This window comes from Solea solea, chromosome 4 (genome assembly GCF_958295425.1).
Source record: "Solea solea chromosome 4, fSolSol10.1, whole genome shotgun sequence".
Taxonomy (NCBI): Eukaryota; Metazoa; Chordata; class Actinopteri; order Pleuronectiformes; family Soleidae; genus Solea; species Solea solea.
The window spans coordinates 23,689,856-23,712,612 of NC_081137.1; the positions used below are offsets into that span (position 1 = coordinate 23,689,856).

General features: G+C 40.4%; 2 protein-coding genes across 3 annotated transcripts; both read left to right on the forward strand.

The window, feature by feature from the left end:
• The first annotated feature begins 300 nt into the window (after positions 1-300).
• On the forward strand, positions 301-7,848 carry LOC131458459 (15-hydroxyprostaglandin dehydrogenase [NAD(+)]-like). Its single transcript, XM_058627580.1, has 8 exons — positions 301-435; positions 3,400-3,521; positions 4,756-4,879; positions 5,285-5,391; positions 5,508-5,604; positions 5,680-5,756; positions 7,033-7,190; positions 7,317-7,848. The coding sequence occupies exons 1-8, from the start codon at positions 423-425 to the stop codon at positions 7,435-7,437; spliced, it is 819 nt and encodes a 272-aa protein (XP_058483563.1). The 5' UTR covers positions 301-422; the 3' UTR covers positions 7,438-7,848.
• Positions 7,849-8,282: 434 nt separating this feature from the next.
• Positions 8,283-14,451, forward strand: znf346 (zinc finger protein 346). 2 transcript variants are annotated; one of them, XM_058627578.1, is made up of 7 exons: positions 8,283-8,656; positions 10,155-10,258; positions 10,658-10,747; positions 11,077-11,224; positions 11,313-11,591; positions 11,699-11,798; positions 12,503-14,451. In XM_058627578.1, exons 1-7 carry the CDS (start codon positions 8,599-8,601, stop codon positions 12,762-12,764), a joined length of 1,041 nt encoding a protein of 346 aa, XP_058483561.1. In that variant the 5' UTR covers positions 8,283-8,598; the 3' UTR covers positions 12,765-14,451. The 2 variants fall into 2 exon arrangements, with proteins under 2 accessions (XP_058483561.1, XP_058483562.1); XM_058627579.1 differs by having other exon boundaries at positions 11,316-11,591.
• The last annotated feature ends 8,306 nt before the right edge of the window (positions 14,452-22,757 follow it).

Here is a 22,757-nt window from a genome sequence, read left to right on the forward strand (position 1 = left end):
TACACTGTAAAGTCTCTGTCATTCACCATGTGGTCACATGACTGTTCAACAGACCCCCCTCTTCAGGTGAGAACAGGTTTTCCTGCCTGAAAACTGTGTTTTAAAGAAGGGTTAACTGGGTGTGGAAATGTTATTGCTTAAGATAAAGTCACAAGTGTCCCATCAGAGATATGATATAATGGCATAATGGTCACATTATAATTTTTTCATGTTGATATTTGTTATTTGTTGTGACCTTGACTTGAACAGTGGTTTACAACACTTCATGTTAATTACACCACATTTGCAGCCTTATTTGAAAAGGGAGAGATGGTGGTGACGTTCGACGAGAGGAGAAGGGGGCCAAGCATAGATACCTGTGGTACCTCAGGGGTAACTAAAGGACCGCTGGAGCCAAAGTGACCAATTCAGAGAGGCACAATATGGAGAATTTAGGTAAGAGAAAAGATTATGAATTCTACATTGACCCACGACTTATCCTTTTCAATATTTTACTTATTTATTCACGGATCAGAGTCATGAATATAAGCCATAATCTACTAGATGGTCACTTTCTTTACACTCAACACTGAAATAGTGAAAGTGTATATTGTCATGTGACTTTTCCTGTTTTCAGAAGTGTATGAAAAACAAGTCATGACACAAGGGCGTCCATCCTGTGTGTACAATTCCTCCCCTAATCCCTCTATTCTACATGCTTCCATCTATGTCTGTGTCTTTTGTCCCCGCCGTGCTGCTGTTTGCTGGTGTTAATAACAACATCACCGCCATGACACACAGCTGACAAGAGACACACACACACACACAAACACACAAAGGTGAAGCACATGTCTCCTCTTTAACTAACTCTTTTAATGACGCATACTTTATTTTCTTTTTGGATTTGTACTTCCATGTTTAGTACTGCTGTCTGGATGGTTTTACTGTCCTCATGCACCTGTTGCTTTATTTTTACTCTTATTAAGGCATGTTGTAGCGTTTTTGTTTGAAGGTGATATTAAAACTAAGTAAATGGTCTATTTTTGTTTATTTATTTATTTATTTATTTATAATTATCGCACTTTTCTAGTCTTGATGACCACTCACTACAGTTTTTGCCATTGACCCGCTCACTCACTCTTTTCATTAGTTTAGTTTGTATGTAGTTTTGACTGTTTGTTTTTTAAAATGAGTTAGTTTTAATTAATTTTAGAGCGGGTTTGCTAGTTTGTATTTTTTGTAAATGCTTAGTTTTAGTTTCGTTTTCTAGCAAGCTATCTAGCTAGCTAGCTAGCGAGCCATAATTTTAGCTAGCAAGCTATACTTTCCGATGACAAGAAAACAGAGCTAGCTAGCCAACTGTCTGTCTGTCTGTCTGTCTATCAGCAGTAGACGCTCATGAGTAGCACAGTAAAACGTGTGTTTAGGTTTAAGGAGAGACCTCACGTCCACTCTCCTGGTCCTGAGTGTTGTCGCTTGTTCATTGAGAACATACCAGTGTGGTGTTTATGTCACTTTCTCTGAGTGTGTGTGTGAGTGCTGAGGTGTATCACTGTCTTTGCTGGCAACACAACAAACAGCACCTGTCGCACACCTTCACCCCACACATACACACACACACACACACACACACACACACACGCAGATGAAGCGAAGCCTTTGCATTCACACACACTGTAAATAGGGCTGATATTTAGTGAAATGGCCGCGTGCTATTCTTTGTGGCCAATGACACTGGTGACACGTAAAGCTCTCCTGCATTGTCCGGCTCTCTCCAGCTCTTTAGCAGTGTAATCACCAGTGAAATGGGAACGGGCCGCTGGGATGAAAACACAAGTCAGCAGCCGGTCAGCAAATCCCAGCTGAAAGCTGTAAAATGATTTGCCCTGTAAGCAAGACGAGCTCGAGGGGCCTGTATGGAGCCGCTGTTTGAGAGTGCCAGTGCACAGAGTTACAGGACACACTCTTTAATATCTAGATACATATAGATTTGTTGTTTTTACAAAGGAATCTATCCATTGCTGCCTTTATATATGTTATTTCTAGGAGTTTCATTTGACAAAAACACGCTTTATGCACACAAATGCATTGGAAAACGTTGGGGAAAAAAAGTGTGTAAAAGTAATTAAAGTAGTAAGTTAAAAAAAAGTAAAAAGTAACACAATCAAAATCAGCACAGCCTGAAGTACAGTGGTAGATGAAAACATGCTAACATCATGTACATGAACTCTGCCCTGTCTGTGCACATGTGCTCTATCTGTATGATGTAACATGGACTGAGGCAAGAAGTCACCATGTGGCAACTCTGTGCTCCCTCTAGTGGCAGTAAAGGACAAACACACACACACGCACACTGGTTTCCATGACTTCAGAGGACATTGCATTGACTTACAGTACATCCATTTCCTGTAGACTTACTCTAACATTAACCATAATTATGACTGGCCTAATCCTAACCCTGACCTTAACTGTAACCTGACCCTGACCTCTGACCTCTGCCTTACTTTAAAACACATCTTCAACTTAATGTTATGGAGACTTGATTCCCACAACATAAAAAGATAATACCAGACACACACACACACACACACACACCAAGGTTATTATAGTCAACGAAAACTAACAAAATAATGAAAAACTAAAACATTTTCTTTAACTGCTATAGGTTTAAAAAAGATAACTAAGTGAAACTAAAAGAAACTAAAATCGTAATGAAAATGTACTTAGTGTTCTTCTTTGTAAATTTATTTCATATAAAGTGGTTTTTTTTCCACCGGCAATTTTCAACGGTTTTATTTTCATTTATAATAAAATGTTGTTGTTAGTACATGTGTCACATGAGGGTTATTTATTATTATTTATGTTATGTTCATGTGTCTTTAGTCTGTTATATTTGTTCATTTGTCCAAAATACATTTTTGAAATGGCATCTGTTGTTGGGTTTTTATGACACAATACTTATTATTATTATGACCTTTTTGCATCTTGCACCTGGCAAATACTCCATATTACAAAAAAACTAACAGTAACACTGAAGCATTTACAACCAATAAAAACTAATTAAAACAAAGCATTTACAACAAATAAAAACTAATTAAAACAAACTCATTTTAACAACAAAAAGTCAGAACTAAATAAAAACTAAAACTAATGAAAAATCCATGGTTAACTTGTTGATCTGATTAGAAATTTTCATCATATAATTAAAGTGTGTAACTTGTGTTGCTGCTGCCTCGGACTGAGCAGAGCAACTGCACCCTCTAGTGATCAGATTACAGAAATACAGTCACTGAGAGAGTGAAGCCTCCTTTTTTTCCTTTGACACACACTCCTCCTTCAGGGCTGGACTCACGCCTCAGCGTTTAAGTACAGTGACTCAACTCTGCCAAACGTTTTCTCTGGTTTTTTTTCCCTCTGCAGAGATCCTGATCTCCGACAGCGGCTGGAGAATGAGTTTGAGTGGTAAAGTCGCAGTGGTGACCGGAGCCGTCATGGGGATCGGAAAAGCAATGACGGAGAAACTTCTGCAAAGTGGTGCCAAGGTAAAGTCAAACGTTTTATTTCATTTCATTTGTTTGCCAAGGCTTTTGTTTGCCAAGACACTTTGAGTCCTAGATGTTCTGCTTTTCTTTCACGTTGTTTATTATAATGTTCTGAATCATCCACTCATTTATTCAGACTGCAGGCAGCGTCAGTGACAAAGCCTGACTGCACCCTTTCCCTTAGCACAGCGGATGAAGAGGCTGAAAGTAGTCGGAGTTCTGACTCACAATTATTGTCCTGCAAACTCAAAAGAAAGACGGCGGTTTCTCTTTTCCTTCTGCTTCTATTTTGCAACGTGTGGGAACTTGAGAATAAAAATAAGGAAGGAAAAAAGGAAATTTGTGCCCTGAGACTAAAAACTGCACGGGAACGATTCATGTTTGTTATATTACATTACATTACTTTACATGTCATTTAGCAGACGCTTTTATCCAAAGCCACTTACAATGGAATTGAGTACAATCAGCCAGGGGTGGAGTTGAACTTGCGACCATTGCGACCATGATATCTTTCGCACACAGGGTAACGGTCTTAACCACTGAGCCACTCCCCCCCCACGTTCTATACTCTATACTCTATTAGAAATCATTGACACGGGAATCTGCAGCCAGGGTCTGTGGATGTCTTTAAAGTGCAGCACAGGTCCTGTGAGGACACATACTTATGTAAAGGAGGTTGCAACACAGCCTCAGGATGCACGTTGATTCCCTGATTTCTGAAACACTGATCAACATTTTATGGACCAAACAACAGATTCAATAATTGACCAATACAATAATTGAAAGATATATAAAATCTTGTTCACATTTGGCTCTATGTCCGCTGACCCCCGTGACCCTCATGTGGAGGATAGAGGGGTAGAAGATGAGTGAGTGAGTGTCCAAATTTAGACTTTAATATTAGTGAAACCTCTCAGTAAAACAGTTCAGTTAGAGAATAACGATTACATCAAACAGATCTGAACGTCACAGTCTTCACGCTGGTTGAATTTTTAAAGGTCTCGCAGCATTAGAGGTACAGGAGCCTTACATGGGCGGAACTAGAAGACCAGAGTTATTCAATTACCTACTTTAAAATGAGAAATTAAACTGGTCCAGACATTTTTCAAAGGCTGTAAGTGGCAAATCAAATAATACTGTAACCTGACCAGAATCTAAGGTGCCACGAGGAGGCAGCTTTAGGGCCACATTTGAATTGGACTGGCTGTGGACTGACTGTGGCTCGTCTTTGCAGGTCGCTCTCCTGGACATGAATGAAACCGAAGCAGAGAGTTTAATGCAGGTGCTCACCAAACAGTACGGACAAGAGAGGGTTTTGTTCCTGCACTGTGATGTCGAACAGGAGGAGCAGGTCAAAGGTAACGCACGCATGTAAACAACTCAAAAAATGGACACCAGGAAGCTCGGGAACATTGTGTCCTCAGTAAAAGCCTGTGAGTTGGTTCACTTATTTCTGGGTTAGGGTTAGATGTTTTAAACTGTTTGACAAAGTCGACAAATGTTTGCTCTCTTTGGTCTACAACTCTGATCAAAACCTTCAGAGGAGATTAAAACTGACCTGAAAAGACTTCAGTGACACAAACAGACCGTGTAGGAACATTAGATTTAAAAGGTAACTGAAAACTATTTTGGCTGGTATGAAAACTTTGTGGGGTAGATAACCGCTGCTGAATGTCCGGCTAGAACATAATATTGTATATAATATTTGAGCAATAACCTTCGAACATGTGTGGTCACTGCTGTTCTTCTTCTCTTCCCTCCAGCTGCCTTTCAGAAAACCATGGACACCTTTGGAGGAATCCACATCCTGTGCAACAACGCTGGGATCTTGAACGAGAGCACGTGGGAGAAAATGATCTCCGTCAATCTGGTGAGAAACAGAAACGAGGACGACGTGTTGGCAGTTTTTGGTGATTCAATTTGGCCGGTGAATGAAATATTTCTGCGGTTGACAGCGAGAATAAACAGATTATTCCGCGGTTGTAGGTCGGAGTTATCAGAGCGACTTATCTGGTCCTGGAGCACATGAACAAGTTGAAAGGAGGACAAGGAGGAGTCATTGTCAACACAGCATCCTTGGCAGGTAGAGTTAATCATTAACAATTGACATCAGTGTATAAACTGAAGATAAACACTGACTGACATAAATATCCTGCAGGTATTGGTCCTCTGACGAGCTGTCCGGTCTACACAGCCTCCAAACACGGAGTGGTCGGCTTCACTCGGGCCATGTCGGTAAGAGAGGAGGGTTTTTATGGAGCAAACACAGTTGTTATTTACAATGAAACACAAGCATGTGCTGTTTGCAAAGAAGAGGGAGAAGGAAACTAAAGAGTGGATGAAAGTGTTCTTCACGTGCATGCACAGACATGTGTTTGTAATCTTTGGTAAGCTTTGCAAGTCCTCACCTGTGTGGTGCCCGCCTTAGAGGGCGTGGCAGATGCTGAAGTTCACTGTGCTTTTCTGAGTATGTAACTGTATCTTTTATCTTTATCATTATTTCCAACGTGTAATTCCGGGCTGTTCAAATAGCGGCCTGTGGGCCACATGTGGCACCAAAAGCAACCTTTCACTGGCCCTCAAATCTTCCTACATGAATTCCTACAGTAGCGCTGACCATGCGTGACAAATGTTCATCTTAATGCAGAGAAACTGATGCTGTTGCTAATACTGCGAACCTTTTTGTTTGCACTCATTTATTCAACTGAAACATTACTGCTACTACACCTCAGATTCTGTTCACATACAGTTCTTTTGTGCTGGTTTTAAATGTGTAATTGAATATATGTCATGGTAAAACAATGGAATGTGTAGATGAAACAATACAAAGGCGACTTTTTCCTCACAATCTATTTAATTGCAGACAGATTTAAGGCCACGTCACATCAGCGCACATCAAAAGTCTGTCCTTTCTTTGCGCTCAGCTCACAGACAAACATACAAACAGACATAGACTATGATAATAATAATAATGATAATACTCTATATAACTGTGATAAAACCAATGCAAAGTGCAAGTCACTTGTGCAAGTAATAATTCAACTTACATTATCTATAGAGACAACGCCAAAGAAGTAAGTGAGGACACAAGGACAGGGACACGTGGACCACAGAGGCAATGGTCCCGTGGACTCTGACGCAATAGATTACAACACTGATGTACCGCCACTCAGATAACCATCACACAGTCAGCAGCCCACTTTTATTTAATATTGATTTAACTGTTATTTAACCTTTTATTTCTTTTAAAAGTACTTCTGAGAATGGGAACTTTTTTTTTGACCTAGCACAATTAAAATATAGCTTCATGTTGCAGACATAAGAGACAACAGAAGACAAGGAACTATAGGCTACAACCTGACATCTTTACATTTGAATGTTTATCAATGGGTTTGCTGCTGTAACAATGCAAATGTCCCCACTGCGGGACAAATAAAGGACTATCTTATCTTATCTTAAATATCTGGGTATTTAAAGAGCAGAAAAACTAACTGTGAGTGTCTGTCACCAGGCTGCCAGTGCACTGTCAGGATACGGCGTACGCATCAACTGTCTGTGTCCAGGTTTCGTTCAAACCGGCCTCTTCTCCAACATCCCGGCCAGACTGGGACCATTCTCCCACCTGAAAGATGGAACTCAACTGCTAGTTGAAAAGTTTGGGATAGTGAAGTGAGAACCAACCCTCGCAAATATCTGCACCTTGACCTTTGCCCCCGCCCCCCTTTTATTCCCACTGTTTGTTCTGTTAAGTCACGCCCTAATGTTTCCTGACGTCGCCGTGTGTTTGTGTCTCAGTATGTCTCAGGTGGTCGAGGCCTTCTTTGAGCTGGTAACGGACGAGACGAAGGACGGGGAGGCTCTGCTGGTTTTCCAACAGGAGAGAAAATACATGCCTGCTGTGTCTGTAACAGACTAGCTCCACAACACGACACTTAATACATGTTATAAATGTCTGTCCATGTTTTGAGAACTCAGTCTCTCAGGGACATCAGTCAGGTTATAGATATTTAAGCAGTCAAACCTCAAGGTCACTTTGACCTCAGGCTTGAGCTCCAAAAACACTAATCATGACATACAACAACTACAAGTGTAGACATACATATAGATTATTGTGATTATGCATATTTGACTACTTTAAGGTTTAACTAATGAAAGAAGATTACTGTCAACTGATCTGAAATCAGCATAATTCTGTGAGATGATCACACAGTAATTCGGCAAATTTTCTTCAAGCTTAAATTCATTCCATGTCATAATGATGTCATTCTAAATATAAAGCTTTATTTGATGTTTCAGTTTCCCGGTAATAAATATGCTTCATACTGTATATCATACACTGTTTAATTTCAGAAACATTTCCATGCTGTATAACAAAATCAGTGAACAGGAATCGAATGTGAATTTCGAATTTTCTATTTTAGTTTTGGGAGTGAGTTCAGCATTTTCAAGTTCAGTTTTGGGTTTGGATCTTTCTTGCATTTCTAGTAAATCTTTGTTGTTGAATGCAAGGTATATTATTGACAGCATAAGTAACAAAGTGGCTAGAAAATCATCAATCCTATTTCCTCAGTGTTTGAGTGAACAAGTTTTCATAAATACATTTTGAAATGTTTAACTTGCTGAGAAGGTGGGTGCTGGCTGTCGACTGTGTCTTTTGGTTGGGATTTAACTTAATTTCTTGCTTCGTTGCACGTGTGTGAAGAACTTTTGGGAATTGTTGTTTTAATTAAATCTCAAATTTGATAATTTTTCGATTAAAAAGTGCAATTATGGGACTTTTAATTTGAAATTTCTCTAAAACGGTACTCATTTAAAATGTCTCATTTACAGAGTGGTAGTAATCAAAGATGTCCTGAACAAATCCTAGTCAGAACTTTACAGTAAAAATGTCTTGAGATCCAACTTTTCTATTAAACTGCAAGAAGTGCAGCGTTAACAACAGCAGGTGGCGGTAATGCAATTAAACAGATATGAACGTCCGGTTTGAAAATCCAAAGAAGAAGAACCACGCAGGAAGCGCTTTGCCTCTGCTGCGCATGCGTGATAGGACGTCTGTGTTTTGTGAGCAGTCGAAATTATGGCCGTAGTGATGCAGACGGAGGACTTTCCTTACCTACCCACTGGTCCGGCGGAAGGTACGGCGTGTTCTTGCTTCCATTTTACCTTAATATTGTGTCAGTCACTCGGTCAAAGTGGAGATGAAAGTGGCGCAAACAGCCAATGTTGTTGTTTCCTTCCTCCGTGCGGGCTAACATTAGCTGCCGGCAGCACGGCTCGTGTGTGTGTGTATGTGCGCGCGCGGCGTAGGCTATCATGCTAAGCTAACTGTAGCCGCTTCAGCTCCCAAGGTCGACGAGAGCGTGTGCGCATCCGTTTATCTTGTGTTTGACAGTGACTCCGTGTGTGTCTGAGGACCGGGACTCTATGAGCCTGTGGGAGGACATTCTGTCCGCTCCGTCACGTTCACACACGCGGCAGCATCTGCGAGGACATGTGCTATTTTTGCAACGTAATCCCAGATTTTTGCTCGCGTACACACAGTGTTCGCTGAGCTCAATTCCAAACTTGTGAACGACACAACATGAGCTAAGTTGTTATGGGTGGTCGGAACGTGATGATGTTGTCACCGTGGCATGATTGTGCTAAAGTAAACAATAGCAGCTTTAAAGCAAGTTCATTAGACACGAAAGACTAAAACATGTGCACCTGAACTCAGAGACTGCACGATTTGTGGAAAATATGTATAGTTTTCTTGATTGAGCTCTATTAATCCAATCCAATCGTATTTATAAAGCACATTTAAACCACAGGGTGCAGCACATACAATAAAACAATACAAATCAACAATAAGACACACAAGCTATTAAGTCAGGACGTTCAAAATCTGATAGAAACTAGGGATGGGAATCGTTATTGGTCCAATACTGGTCAAAATGACAACATCCAAAAATCCTATATATCGCATTTTTCACTATGCACAGACTGAAAAAAAAAAAAAAGTAAATAAAAAATCTCTCATGTCATGTTTGGGTTGTTTATTTCTTCTTTTTCGGGAGAACAATATTTGTTTCACACTTGGAGAATGATGGCTTTGAAATGACTCGGCACAAATGTGTTAACAGCTTCATACGTTCATAAATGATCTAAAATGACTGAATATCGTATCGGACAAAAAAGTGGTATCGTCCCATCCCTAATAGAAACTAATCATTAAATGGTGAAGCTGCACAAACAGAAAATGCATGAAGTGAATCGGGTGATTCGTGATTGTTCCAACTATCCCCAGTCTCTCCTCTACTGTATTTGCAATTTCAGCTGTGATTTTTACTTTTTAAGTCAAATTTCAGTTTAATATTCACTGTGGTGTTGATTCAAAACAAGAAATCAAACCATCAACCACTGTTCTCATGTCAGGATATGATGTAAACTAAATGGTAATTATTCAAAATGTAACAAAATAAGCAAAACACATTATTAGTCTGTGTAGACATTAAGTTGTGCCAGACAGACAGACAGACAGACAGGCAGGGACTGACAACATGCTCTTATTCATGCCCTTGATAAATGAAGATTCTTGTTTGAACTGTTGCTATGAAGATATATGGAGTAATGTACATTTCTTTTCTCCTGCAGTAAATAAGATGATAAAGGAGCACGGCGACCTGTTTTCTGACTCCCAGTGTAAAGTCTGCAATGCTGTCCTCATTTCTGAGTCTCAGAAGTTAACGCATTATCAGGTCAGTGAGCCCACAGGTACTGCTGATGCTGCTGCTTGTCCTGTGATGCTGTCTCTGTACTCATTGATACTTGCACAAAACTGCACAATTAGTATCTATTATGAAGAATATAATTATTATTGAATGCACACATAACATCATTTTTATTACTCAATGTAAAATGTTTCAGTGTTTTGTGTGTTTCCTATCTGGCGGCTCATCTTTAACACTGATAATGTTTGTAGCATGCATGAGTTTAGTGGCACTACATCACTATAGTAATAGAAAACTAACTAAACCGTGTAGAGTCGAGCCGTGCCGGTACCATGTGGTGGAGTGCCATAACTAATATAGAAATGTGTTTGCTTTCCAGTTGCTGATGTTGGCTGATGTTTGTCATTTGTGCGTCTTTTCTTCCAGAGCAAGAAACATGCTAACAAAATGCGGCGATACATCTCCATGCAAAATGAGGAGCCGGCTGTAAAAAAGTTAAAGCCATCACCTGCGAGTGTGAGTAAAAAAAATTATGTATATAACTTTGTGTACACCCAAATATTACTTTGTGTACCTCGGTTTTTAAAGGTTTGCTCCACAAAAATACTACTTATTCCACAAAGTACTCAACACCATTCTAATTCATGTACTTTTTAGACTATTTATACTTTTTCCAACTACTTTAATGCCTTTTTAAATTGTCCATTTCAACACTTCAACTTCTTTTTCATACAAATTCAAGTGACTCAAACCAGTCCCACTGCAACTGCCTTTTCTAGTTCAGATATGTGATCCATTTTGTGACCACAGATGATTTATTTCCCCGTGTGTGACTTTGTCTGCAGGATTGTAATAATGGAGACAGTGATCGGACTAAGGTGTGTCCTCTGTGTAACATGACGTTCTCCTCTCCCGTGATCGCCGAGTCTCACTACCAAGGCAAAGTACACGCCAAGAAACTGAAGCTGATGATGGTCGGCCTCCAGGACCCAGGTATGAAGCACCGTCCTCAGAACCTCCAGCTCATGCAAGTTTCAATTTGTGCAAACCTGATGTTCTGATGTTTGTGTCTCTTCTGCAGCAGCCTCTCAAAAAGCAGCAGCAGCGGCAGCAGCAGCAGCAGCAGCAGCAGCAGCGGTGGCCGCAGCTCAGCCAAAGAAGAAACCCGCGGATGACGTCAGCGATGTGGCGGGCGGCTGTAACAAAAACAACAACAACAACCCGGACCGTTTCTGCTCCACCTGCCAGGCCTCCTTCAACAACCCACTCATGGCGCAGCAGCACTACGAGGGCAAGAAGCATAGAAAACGCATGACCAAGCTCAAACTGATGGAGACGTACGGTCCGTCCACAGCGCCAGGTCAGACCGCAGCGTTAGGAACTCACCGTTTTTAATCCTGACGCGTACAGAGGTCGTCTGTCCTGTGTCCCGAGTTGACAAGATTTTCTCCTTTTTTATGTTTGCAGCTTCCACACAACAAGGCTACCAGTGTACTGTCTGTAAGATTGAACTTAACTCTGTGGAGCAGTACCAGTCTCACATCACTGGTGCAAAACATAAGAACCAGTAAGTACACACACACACACACACACACACACACACACTGTGGGGCTTCACGATTCTGGCGAAAATGTGAATCATGGTTTATTTTTTTGTTTTTTTGCTTAGAATTGAGCTCACGATTCTCTGGCACAATTTTTTTTTTCATAAATCCAAATGTTTATTGCGCTCATGAACAAAAGATTAGAAACATTCAATTCAGGCATTCAAGCTACTTATTGATATTATTGTTATTATCATTATTGTAGTGGCTTAAGTGACATGTGGCGTGTTTCCTCTAGCTCGACCTGTTATTTTGCTTTTCCCTTAGTGATAGTACCTGCTCCTTTTTTTTTTTTTGTTAGGCACAAGAATCAAAACCAACATTTAGCAAAGGAAATGTCTAAAATCTCATCATTTAACAAGGGAATCTGGTGTATTTAGCGATCACGAGCCGAATCTGAAGGTTTTTTCGGGCACAAGGTCGGGTGGTTGTGATTCTCGTCTTGTATTTATTCCTCTTTCTCCTGTCCTGTGCCGCACTCACTCAGCGCCGCTGCTCATAAACTCAGACGGGCTTCAGTCTCCACTGAATCACGCGACGTAAAGGCGGATCTTTTATTTGCGATGTGGCTCATGAAATAAAATGCAGAAGAATGGTTGTCACTTAGAAATGAGATCACGTGTAGTTTTTTACAGCCCTACTTAACTGTGTTTTCTTTCTTTTCAAGAATGAAGAAATTAGGCAAAAACTCCGCTGAGAACCAAGAAAGTGCAGAACAATCGCACGGCGGCGGCGGCAGCGGCGACGACAACAAGTTCCCCAGTGGAGACGAGGAGTACGCCGCAGCAGAAGACCAGTACGCTCCCACAAACGAGCCGTTTGCCCCCGAGGATTACCAGTATGGAGCCGGAGAGGAGGCGTACGCAGCCGGAGACAACCAGTACACGCCCGAGGACAAGCAGTACTCAGAGGAGTACCAGTACACTTGAGGCTGGAGTGGGAGGGACATTTTCTGTCAGGACTTGGAATAATAACACACAGCCACCAGCCCCTTTAACTCCATCATTAACAAACCATCGACCTCCATGAACCATGAACCTTCCACCTCCCGTCAGTCAGTCAGTCTCTTGTAGGTTTCGTGCAAACCAGGTACATAAACTAAACCAGAGTTCACAGACCCTGAAGAACGTTGTTGTTTGTTGTTTTTACTTGCAATGATGACGCAGCTCCTTCTGCAGCCACAGTGAAGAATGTGTGCGATGGTTTAAACGGTCTGCTCCGTTTGACGTTTGCTTTTTATCGTGCGAATGTTCCAGAACGACGACGAGCGTCTGAATCCACTCATTAAAAGTGAATTTAACGTTTGTTTTACAGCATCAGTTCAGACTTCACTGATATCAGAAAGTAGTCAGAAATGAACGTTCAATCACGAAAACTCAATTTTCTGCTCAGAAATGCAAGTAAATGAATATCATTTGACATTTAAAAAAAGAAAAGCTTCTTTAATAGTTTAAATTTTAGATTTTTTATTATAATTATTGAATTGTTTGTTCTGTATTTCATTAGATCTCTATAAAGTAAAGTTTGAGTGTTGGCACTAAAACTGTGTCACTCTCACAAACCTCTGAATCTTTAATAATTCAGTCATTGTGAGTCGTTTCCTCGCTACTGTACGGCGTTATTATTATGATATTTAAATCGATATTTTATGAACCCAATACTCTGAACAAACTATTTGAGGATCAGACTCATCGATGCTTGTTTCCAGCTTAAATATAAAGTTACATTTCTGCACACGTTCATTTACGGGCGATGAAATGAAAGGATGATTGTACTTGATGTGATTCCATCGTCCTGGAGGTGACGTGACCTCTGACCTGTACAGGAAGTGGATTTAAAGCTCGACAAGAGACTAAACGATGCTTGTCTTTGCTCTGTAACTGCTCTCTCTCCCCCTCTCTCCCCCTCTCCAACCCCCCCCCCCCCCCTCATCACATTTGTACGAGTGATGTCAGATTTAGGAAGTGATGTCAATAACAAACGTTTATAAACCAGTTTAAAAGGAAGATCGACTTTTTAATATTGAATGTCTTCAACTCTCCTGATGATGAAAAACGTTTTGTTTGTTTGGAAAGTTATTTATATAAAGAGGGCTGATGTGTGTGTGTGTATATATATATATATATATACACACACATACATATATATACATACATGTATGTGTATATACATATACTGTATAGTTCATGGTGTATAAAAGTGTTTTCATCTTTGTTCTTTGTGTAAGGTGTTGTGATTCAAATCTTACTTTTCAATATGTTACAGAGAACAGAGAGCGGGGGGGAAATGCAGTGACGACTTACGTTAAGTGAAAAATGTTTGTTTGTTTGTTTGTTTGTTTTTTTAAAGGCTGCTCTTTCAGTGTGAGAATGAAGACTCTTTGTGGCTTTTGTTGTCGTTGTTGCAGATGAACGGTTTTCATTTGATCAACGAGCATCACATGACGAGTAAAACTCATCGTTCCACAGAAATAATCCAACATTTGTAGACGTTGAAGGACTTAAAGGGCCACTTCACCCAAAAAATATACAACTATACAGTGTCTCAGATCACAGTGGATCTGAGACACAGGAAGTTGCGATTGAGAAAATGTGAAAATAAAAGCCCTGCACTGTTCTTTACTGCGTCTCTGTCAAGATCATGTCTGGATGACTAAAAGATCTGAAGGAAAACAAAGAAACTGGTCAAATTGTATCCGACTCTGTAATCGAATGTGAATTAAACACATTAAAAGTTTATTCTATATTTGAACAAGTGGGAAAAGAATGGGTGAAACTGCCCTTTAAATCTCTAGAAGTGCTTCATTCTGTGTGAACCAAGTGTTTCGTTATGATTTTTTTTTAGCAATGACTATGAGGAGAATAAAGTCGTAATCAATCAAGCAAAGAGGATCAGCTGCAACAAGGTGAGAAATGCGGACCATTGAAATTATTAAATTAAATTAAATTAAATTAAATTAAATGAGACAAAATCTCATATTACCACTCTTTTCTTTGTTGTTCTTCCTCGTATCAACAATTTAATGGAACTGGAAAATAAATGCATGTCTGCTAATTATCCTTATTATTTTTAAGTGATACTTAGAGGCATAATCATTGTAAATTTCCCCTTGCATTCTGACCATTAGGTGCTGTGAGCTCTGAGTCACATGACCTCCAGAGCTCGACAGGGTCAGATTTATATGGAATATAGATGGAAAACTATGGGATGTGACTTCAGCCTGATGATGTGGATGTACAGTAAACGACAGGCAGACACTTAAACGCTCTGGAGTCGTCGTTAAAGGGTTTCAGGAGCCGGATCATCTTTTTCTTCGTCACAGTTTCACTGAAATGTTGTTTTTACATTTAATCCTTAAACCCTTAAACTCCTGCCTCTGGGCTGATGTTGAGGAGTTGGATGAACACATGCGGGTGAAATGTTTCTAAAGAGATTAAAAAAGAGCAAGAAAACTGACACAAAAGTGTTAAAGAAACAAAGCTCATCACGTCCACAAGGTGGCGCACTCGCTCTTCTCCAGTTCTGGTCGCAGGAATTACTCAACAAAATAATCTTTCCAAAAAATGGTTAACTGTGATTTCTGCTGAATATTGTCTGCAGAAACCATGATGGACTTATTTCATTTCATTTCATTTCATTGAATCTTCATTTAAAAGATGAAATCAGTGTGTTTTTAAACCACCAGCACAGGTTTATCATAGAGATCATAAATCATAATCATTCAGATTCAATAATCTTATCATCTGCACGGGAATAATCTGTCATTCATCAAAATAAATAAATACAAATGATGGCTGAATGTTTCACTTTTTCAATACTTTTTACTTTTACTTCTAAAACTTAAGTACATTTTATATCAGAAAATTAACTTTTGATACTTAAGTACAGTTAAGACTTTTACTTAAATAACGTTATAAAAAAGTGACTTCAACTTCTACCACAGTCATTTTCTGGTTTCTCTTGCTCAGGGCACCAGTGAGTGAGTGAGAGTTGTGTGGATCAGAAAAGCAACAGGTAAATGAACACATGAACACATGAACACATGAACACTGGCCTCAGTGACAGTGAAACACAAACGACTGACGTACGAGTCGATAAGTTCTCAGACATGAGACGCACAGATCTCCCCCTATCAAACACACTAACCTCTATTCAGTGTTTCTGTTTTCTTTACAGTGTGTGTAAGTGTGTGTAAGTTTGTGTAAGTGTGTGTAAGTGTGTGTAAGTGTGTGTAAGCTTCTCCACAGCTGACACAAAGATGAATGTATGTAACACACACACACACACACACACACACACACACAGTTTCCTGCCTGTGGTTTGCTGCTGTTGACCCTCATCAGCCTTAAATCTCCCCTTTAGTGTGTGTGTGTGTGTGTGTGTGTGTGTGTGTGTGTGTGTGTGTGTGTGTACCAACGTACAGAAAACACACACAAGCACAAGCACAGGCTGTTCCCTCTTTATTTTTCATTTATCGGCCATAACTGTGTTACCTGCATGTTCTTTCACGTTTACATACATATTTGACATAAAACATTGGATTTCTTTCTGTGAAATGTCAAATAATGTGTTTAACTTCATTTTTCTGGTTAATTACCACCCGAGAAAACAGCATTCATTCAAACCTGAGCGCAATTTCAAGTGGATTTAATTCAAAATGCCAGTGATGTGACTGTTTAAATGTAAACCATAAAGGCTGCAGAGTAATGCATGTTTTTAAAAAAACAAAACAAAAAAAATACTTCATTAAATCCATCTCCTCCTCTTGTTTTCATCATTCTACAGATTACCTGCAGAGATGAACCGTTAATTAAGATAATCCAAAGCATGTGTTTTCACCACTATAACGACTGTAATGATGTTTTACTGAGAGAAAAAGAAAGTTACGTGATGTTACGTGATGTAATCTGACCCTCGCGTGTGTTATACGAGGGATTAATAATTCCTCACCGAGCGTTTACACTTTGCATTTCCGTAAATTACGCGACAGTCTGTGGAGAAGTGGAGAAGTTACACGTCAAAGCATCGACGTGTGGTTGTTAAGGAGAATCAGCGTCTTTGTCGCCACAGACGAGAGAGTCGGAAAACCACCTGCGTGAAAAACCTGTACTTAGTTTGAGACCAAAAACTCAAACAAATGTTATTTTAAACGTCTTTTATACTCTTTATATTTCACATTTAACGCAAGCAATCTGGTGTTCATGTACAACGACAGTGGTCACGACTATGTTTTATACAAACACAGGAAAACCACAACAAGACGGTGACAACAAACATCAAACTATGTCTTTCATTATTTTATTGTTTTAAATAAGACACCACACACCAGAAATCACATACTGTGCTTTTAGTCAGCGATTGTTTAGAAAACTACAAATCTGTCTTTCCTGAGACTCTGAAGAGAGAAGAACGTTAACTCTCTATTCTCTAATCTCTGTTCATAATAATAATTAAGGGACGTTAGTCAGTCCAGATATTGGAAGTTATTCTGAAAAAAAGCAGAAAACTTTCCTCTGGTGTCAAAGTGAGTGAGTGAGTGAGTGAGTGAGTGAGTGAGTGAGTGAATGAGCAGAGAACTTTCCTCTGGTGTCCTCTTCCACTGCCTCACGACATCAAAAGGCCTCAGATGTCACCAGAGTGAGTGAGTGAGTGAGTGAGTGAGTGAGTGAGTGAGTGAGTGAGTGAATGTTGTACAGCATGTGATCTTTAGGTTTAATCCTCAGTGTCTGATCCACGTCTCACATCAGAAGTGTTTCTTCTTTGTCGCAGCACACAGAACAAAGCGGCTCAGGAAGGAAAAGGTTTTAAAGCCTCAAACGTGTAACTTTAGACATTTGAAGCAGAGACGGGAAAAAAAAGAATAAACAGTGGACGAGTGAGCTGCTTTTTAACGTCCTGCTTCTTCATCACAGACACTTTATGACTTCATTACTGTACATGAATTAGTTTGGTCCTCAGAGGTTGTTTGTTTTTAGCTGGTTAAAGTCAGTCTGACTCTGTGTGTGTGTGTGTGTGTGTGTGTGTTCATGTAGGAATGTGTTAAAGTGTCCTAAACGCCTCCAGTGCAGAAAATGATATTTAACAATATAACAATATAACGCAGAGAGAGCGTTTTATCCTACAGTCACACAACTGTATAATAAGACTTTATTGTGTTGAGTATCGTGACTGTAGCAGTCTCTGTGGTGTTTTTCAAATGAAAGAAAAAGGACAAAAATTCTTCATTTGTGTGAGTCCACTGTGACCTGGTGGTAAAATAAAGAACAATAAAGTAAAAGAGTAAATAATCCACTGTTGTCGTGACTCTCAGCGTAAAAGTTCTCACACTCACGATCCCTGCGTTCACTTTGGATTTGAACAAATGTTCCACAACACTTTTATTTATCGCTTTGATGAAAATAAAATAAAAATAAATATGTTGTTTTTTCTCAAAGGAACCCTGACCTCTGACCCCTGAACCTGATTCGGTGCAGTGACTGACAGGTGAGCTGAGCACCGTCCTCTAATATGAGCCTCATTATTGAGCTTGTTGTTGTTTAAACTCATTTAAAGACATTTCGATTTTTCTCCATCAATCATCCACCTGTTGTTTGCTGATGTTTCCTCCACAGCAGAGTCACAGCAAACACTCACACCTGCAGCCAATTTAGAGTCCTGGAGAAAATCAACCACCGGGTGCTGACCACCACTCCACCATGTGACCTTCATCTTCCTCTTCTTCCTCTGCTTCATCATTGATAATAATCTTTCATTTCATTTGTTCACCCTCTGGATTGTGTGACACATGCACACACGGAGGAAGACAAACCGAGACACAAGTCCAGCGACGAACGGCGACCACGTGAAGTCTGACACGGTGAAGACACACACACGCACACGCACGCACACGCACACACACACACACAGAGAGAGAGAGAGAGAGGGTGAGGGAGAGAGAGAGAGAGAGAGAGAGAGAGAGAGAGAGAGAGAGAGTGCACGTTCTCTTTCTTTGTGTTTGTCAGTCGTGTAACTGCAGGTGGCTGGGTGGTCGGGTTACACACACACACCAGTGAAAGTACACACACACACGCACACACATGCACACACACACGCACACACATGCACACACACACACATCCTACTTCCATGACATCTGAAAATTCCTATGGATTAGGCTTCGGACAAATGGTGTGTGTGTGTGTGTGTGTGTGCGTGTGTGTGCATGTGTGTGTGCATGTGTGTGTGTGTGTGTGAGCAGCTGGGAGCACGAGGTAAAACCTGCACCCAACAGGCTGCTGGGACCCTCAGCAGACACCTGTTTGAACCCCCTCCCTCACTCCCTCACTCCCTCACTCCCTCCCTCACCCTCTCACTCCCTTTTCCTTTTTCTGCTCCTGACACTTGATACATGGGAGACAGCGAGGGGGGAGAGGGGGGGTGAGGAGGGAGAAAACAGCTGGATCAACTGAATGTTTCCGTTTAGTGTTTCCTGTCTCACATTTGTGTGTCAGGACTGTTTTTAGCAGCAGAGACAATGAGTGACGATGTTTAACAACTCGACTCAACACAGAGCTTCAATTCAACATTAGACCTGGAACCGTTTTAGTGATAATCAAGTCATTTTCAATCATTGTCATAAAATTATTCTAATTATTCAAGTTGTTTTTTTTTAAACTTTCTACAGTATTTTATTGTTTTATTGTTTGTTCTTAGGTCTAATTATGTTTTATGTTTTTATAGTTGATTCACTTTGTTTCAGCTGTTGTTGTTTTTTAAAGTGCTTTATAAATTAAGTTGAACTGGATTTCAGATAATATGTGGAAATGCATGTTTATTTTTTTATTATTTATCTTTATCTTTATCTTTACTGTCTTTGCTGCTGTGACAATGTACATTTCCCCAAATCTTATCTTATTTTTATCTTTATCTTATCTTATGTTATCTTATCTTTATCTTAACTTATCTTATCTTATCTTATCTTATGTTATCTTATCTTATGTTATCTTATCTTATGTTATCTTATGTTATGTTATCTTATCTAGTTAATATTCTCTAAGTGCAAAATAAGTTGTACTTGTGATCCTGTGTAAGATCAGGATTTTTGAGCAGTTTGATGATGAGTCTCAGTTTAATCAGAAATAGTCATAATAATAATTCCAGCTCCACGGTGATTTCTTCACTGTGGGAAACAAACGCAGTCACAGACACAGAGTTTCTGAGAGGAAGCTCCTGACCACAGAGGATTCAGTGCCAGAGCCACAGTCAGACAACAGGTGAGCAGTTACGCTCTCAGGCACGTCTCATTGATATTCTAACCTATTGCACTTTCCCAGGGAGAGGATTCCCCAGTGGAAACACATTACTGCCTCACAGACACACACACACACACACACACACACACACACACCCTCCTCCAGGCTTTGATCGTCTCAACGTGAAGCAGATCTCAGGCGTTGTGGAGGTTTGAGATTGAGAATCACGGTATTACGGTAATTTCCCTCGTTTTGTTGCAGGAAGCAGGCGAATCAGCGTCTCTGTCCCCAGAGAGGAGAGAGTTAGAAAACACGTCTGTACATAAGTTTCCATTTGTTTGGCCTGTTTTTGGACAAATACGTTTTATTCTGTAATGAACAGTCTGGTGTTTGGTGTCTGTTTTTTTTTTCTAAACAAAACAGTTTAAATTGTTAATACACTATTTTAACATGCAGTCAACTGTACATAACTGTCAGATATTGAAAGCTATTCTGGAAAAAAAGGCAAAAACACTTAGTTTCAGCACATTTTCTCGTCCTTTTATGTTAAAATATTTTGAAGCTTAGGTGTTTTACTTTGGAATGTATCGTCTTTCTATAGGAAAATGGTGTTGTTTTAGATTAAACTAAGGCGTGAGCACTCAGTTTATGACAGTTTATGCAGTCAATACAGAAGAGGTGTAATCATTGGAATGACCTTAGATCTTAGAGCTGTTTGTAGACAAAATAACTTTTCACACTAAAAACAGCCTTTTAACTTCTTAACTTTTCTCCTGAAGTAACACAGTGTAGGATTGCTCTCGTGCGCCCTCTACAGTTGGTAAACGGTGTTTCTTTGTCACATGTGTATCTGTTGACTGGATTTTCATGACCTTTCGTGGCAGATTTCTGAACGATATTTGAGAATGACAGGGTTTCACGGCTCCTGTTTGTCCCCAGGTCAAGATAAGAACAGTGGGATGAAAGTTCCTTTGCTGTTTGCTGCTCCTAAACCTCTGGACCAGGTTAACGTCTCCTCTGATTTACATTCTATCGCTGACCTGGGAGTTTTTTTGAGTTTGTGCAGCTTGTGTTTTGTGCTCGTTGTCCGCACATGCGAGGAGGAGGAGAAGACTTCAGTAACACGGCCTGACACACAGAGAAGCTTAAAATAGTGTAGATAAGCAAACTAGTTACACTTACTAACTAGTCTAACAAGATTAATATGGACCAGGTCGCCCTCAGTCCAGTATCAGTCCACCTCTGTTTTCAGCTCATGTTAGTGAGTTTCCCTCTGCGTAACCCTCTGCCTCGACATCGACTCCATGAAAAGTCCCACCTGTGTAAGTTTGTTGCTTCTTTTGCAGACGTGCTCAGGCCTCAGGGCTCGGGCGCTGACAGAGATGCCCATTCACCCCCTGTTGTAAGTGGATATGGCATCAAAATAATCTTGGCGACATTTATGTGAAGGTTGAACTCACTTTAAGACGACTTTCCTCCTCAGTAAAACACTGTGAGACAGAGAGGGATGAGGCTTTCCAGAGTTGTTCAGTACAATGGTTTCCTTTCAGCAGACTGCAGACTCACTGGAGTCCTGAACACATCACGGTGGACTGAATCCAACGCCTCTGTTTTGGCTAACCTCCGGGCATTTAAGGAGAGACGGGTCAGCGCCTGCTGCCCCTCTGGCTTTATGATAGTCTGCAGATATTTGTTTGCTGTGCTGGGCATCTGTCTGTGCCTCACCAGAGGATTCTAGGAGCACGATTAACTGGTTTATATGAGGTCATTAATAAATGTGGAAAAACATCATGTTTATATTATTCTGGTGGCCTTATGTTTAATGTTATAAGTGTTGTGCTCCATCTGCTGATTGGCTGAAGCTCAGAGGGGATCAGTGGCTCTCAAACTCTGGAATGAGTTGACTTTTAGACACGCCCCCTCACTTCACTATACTATGACTTTTTTGACATTTTTTCCCAAAATCACTTGATTATGTGTCAGAGTTAGAGTCAGAGACAGAGGCAGAGATGACAACCACACCTTGGAACCTACCTTGCCATCTTGCAGGTTCTAACAACTGCAGAGTTAAAAAATAATTATGGTTGAGAAACTTAAGAAACACCAAGTAATTCACCCTACGGTCCTACGGTCGTTAGCACAAATAGCTCACTCCATCAGAAGATGACTTGTGTCTCTGAGGTTGTGAGTTCAACTCTAACTGTCAACTGAACTTCTGCACTACTTTCAAACTTCAGACCAAAATAAGAAGTTAAAAATACTGCAATGTGTTGTTCTGCACCTCAGTTAGAATATAGTTGACTTGAGTTTGTCAGTTCAAACCTTATGAACAACTCAAGTGATTGAGTTCAGTGTTCAAAGTAAACAGTCAAAAGCTCTAAGAAAACCTGAAGAACTGCGAAGAGCAGGTAGCTCAGTGGACAAGAACGCTGCTGTGAAGTCCTGACGTCGTAGGTTCAGTTCTTGTGAGGAGCAGGTGCTTTTAAAGGTCATCATCCAAACTCAAGATTATAAGCAGACAGCAATCTTAGACGAAGGCGGCCTTTGTGGCGGGGTGGGTTTGTTCCAAACCATAAGATTGTGTCTCAACAGTGAGGTGGCAGGTTCACTTCCAGTTCCCAGCTCTGCAGTTGTTCACTGGAACCTAACCTCTTGCTGACTCACACAACAACACCAGGTGACCAACCCCAA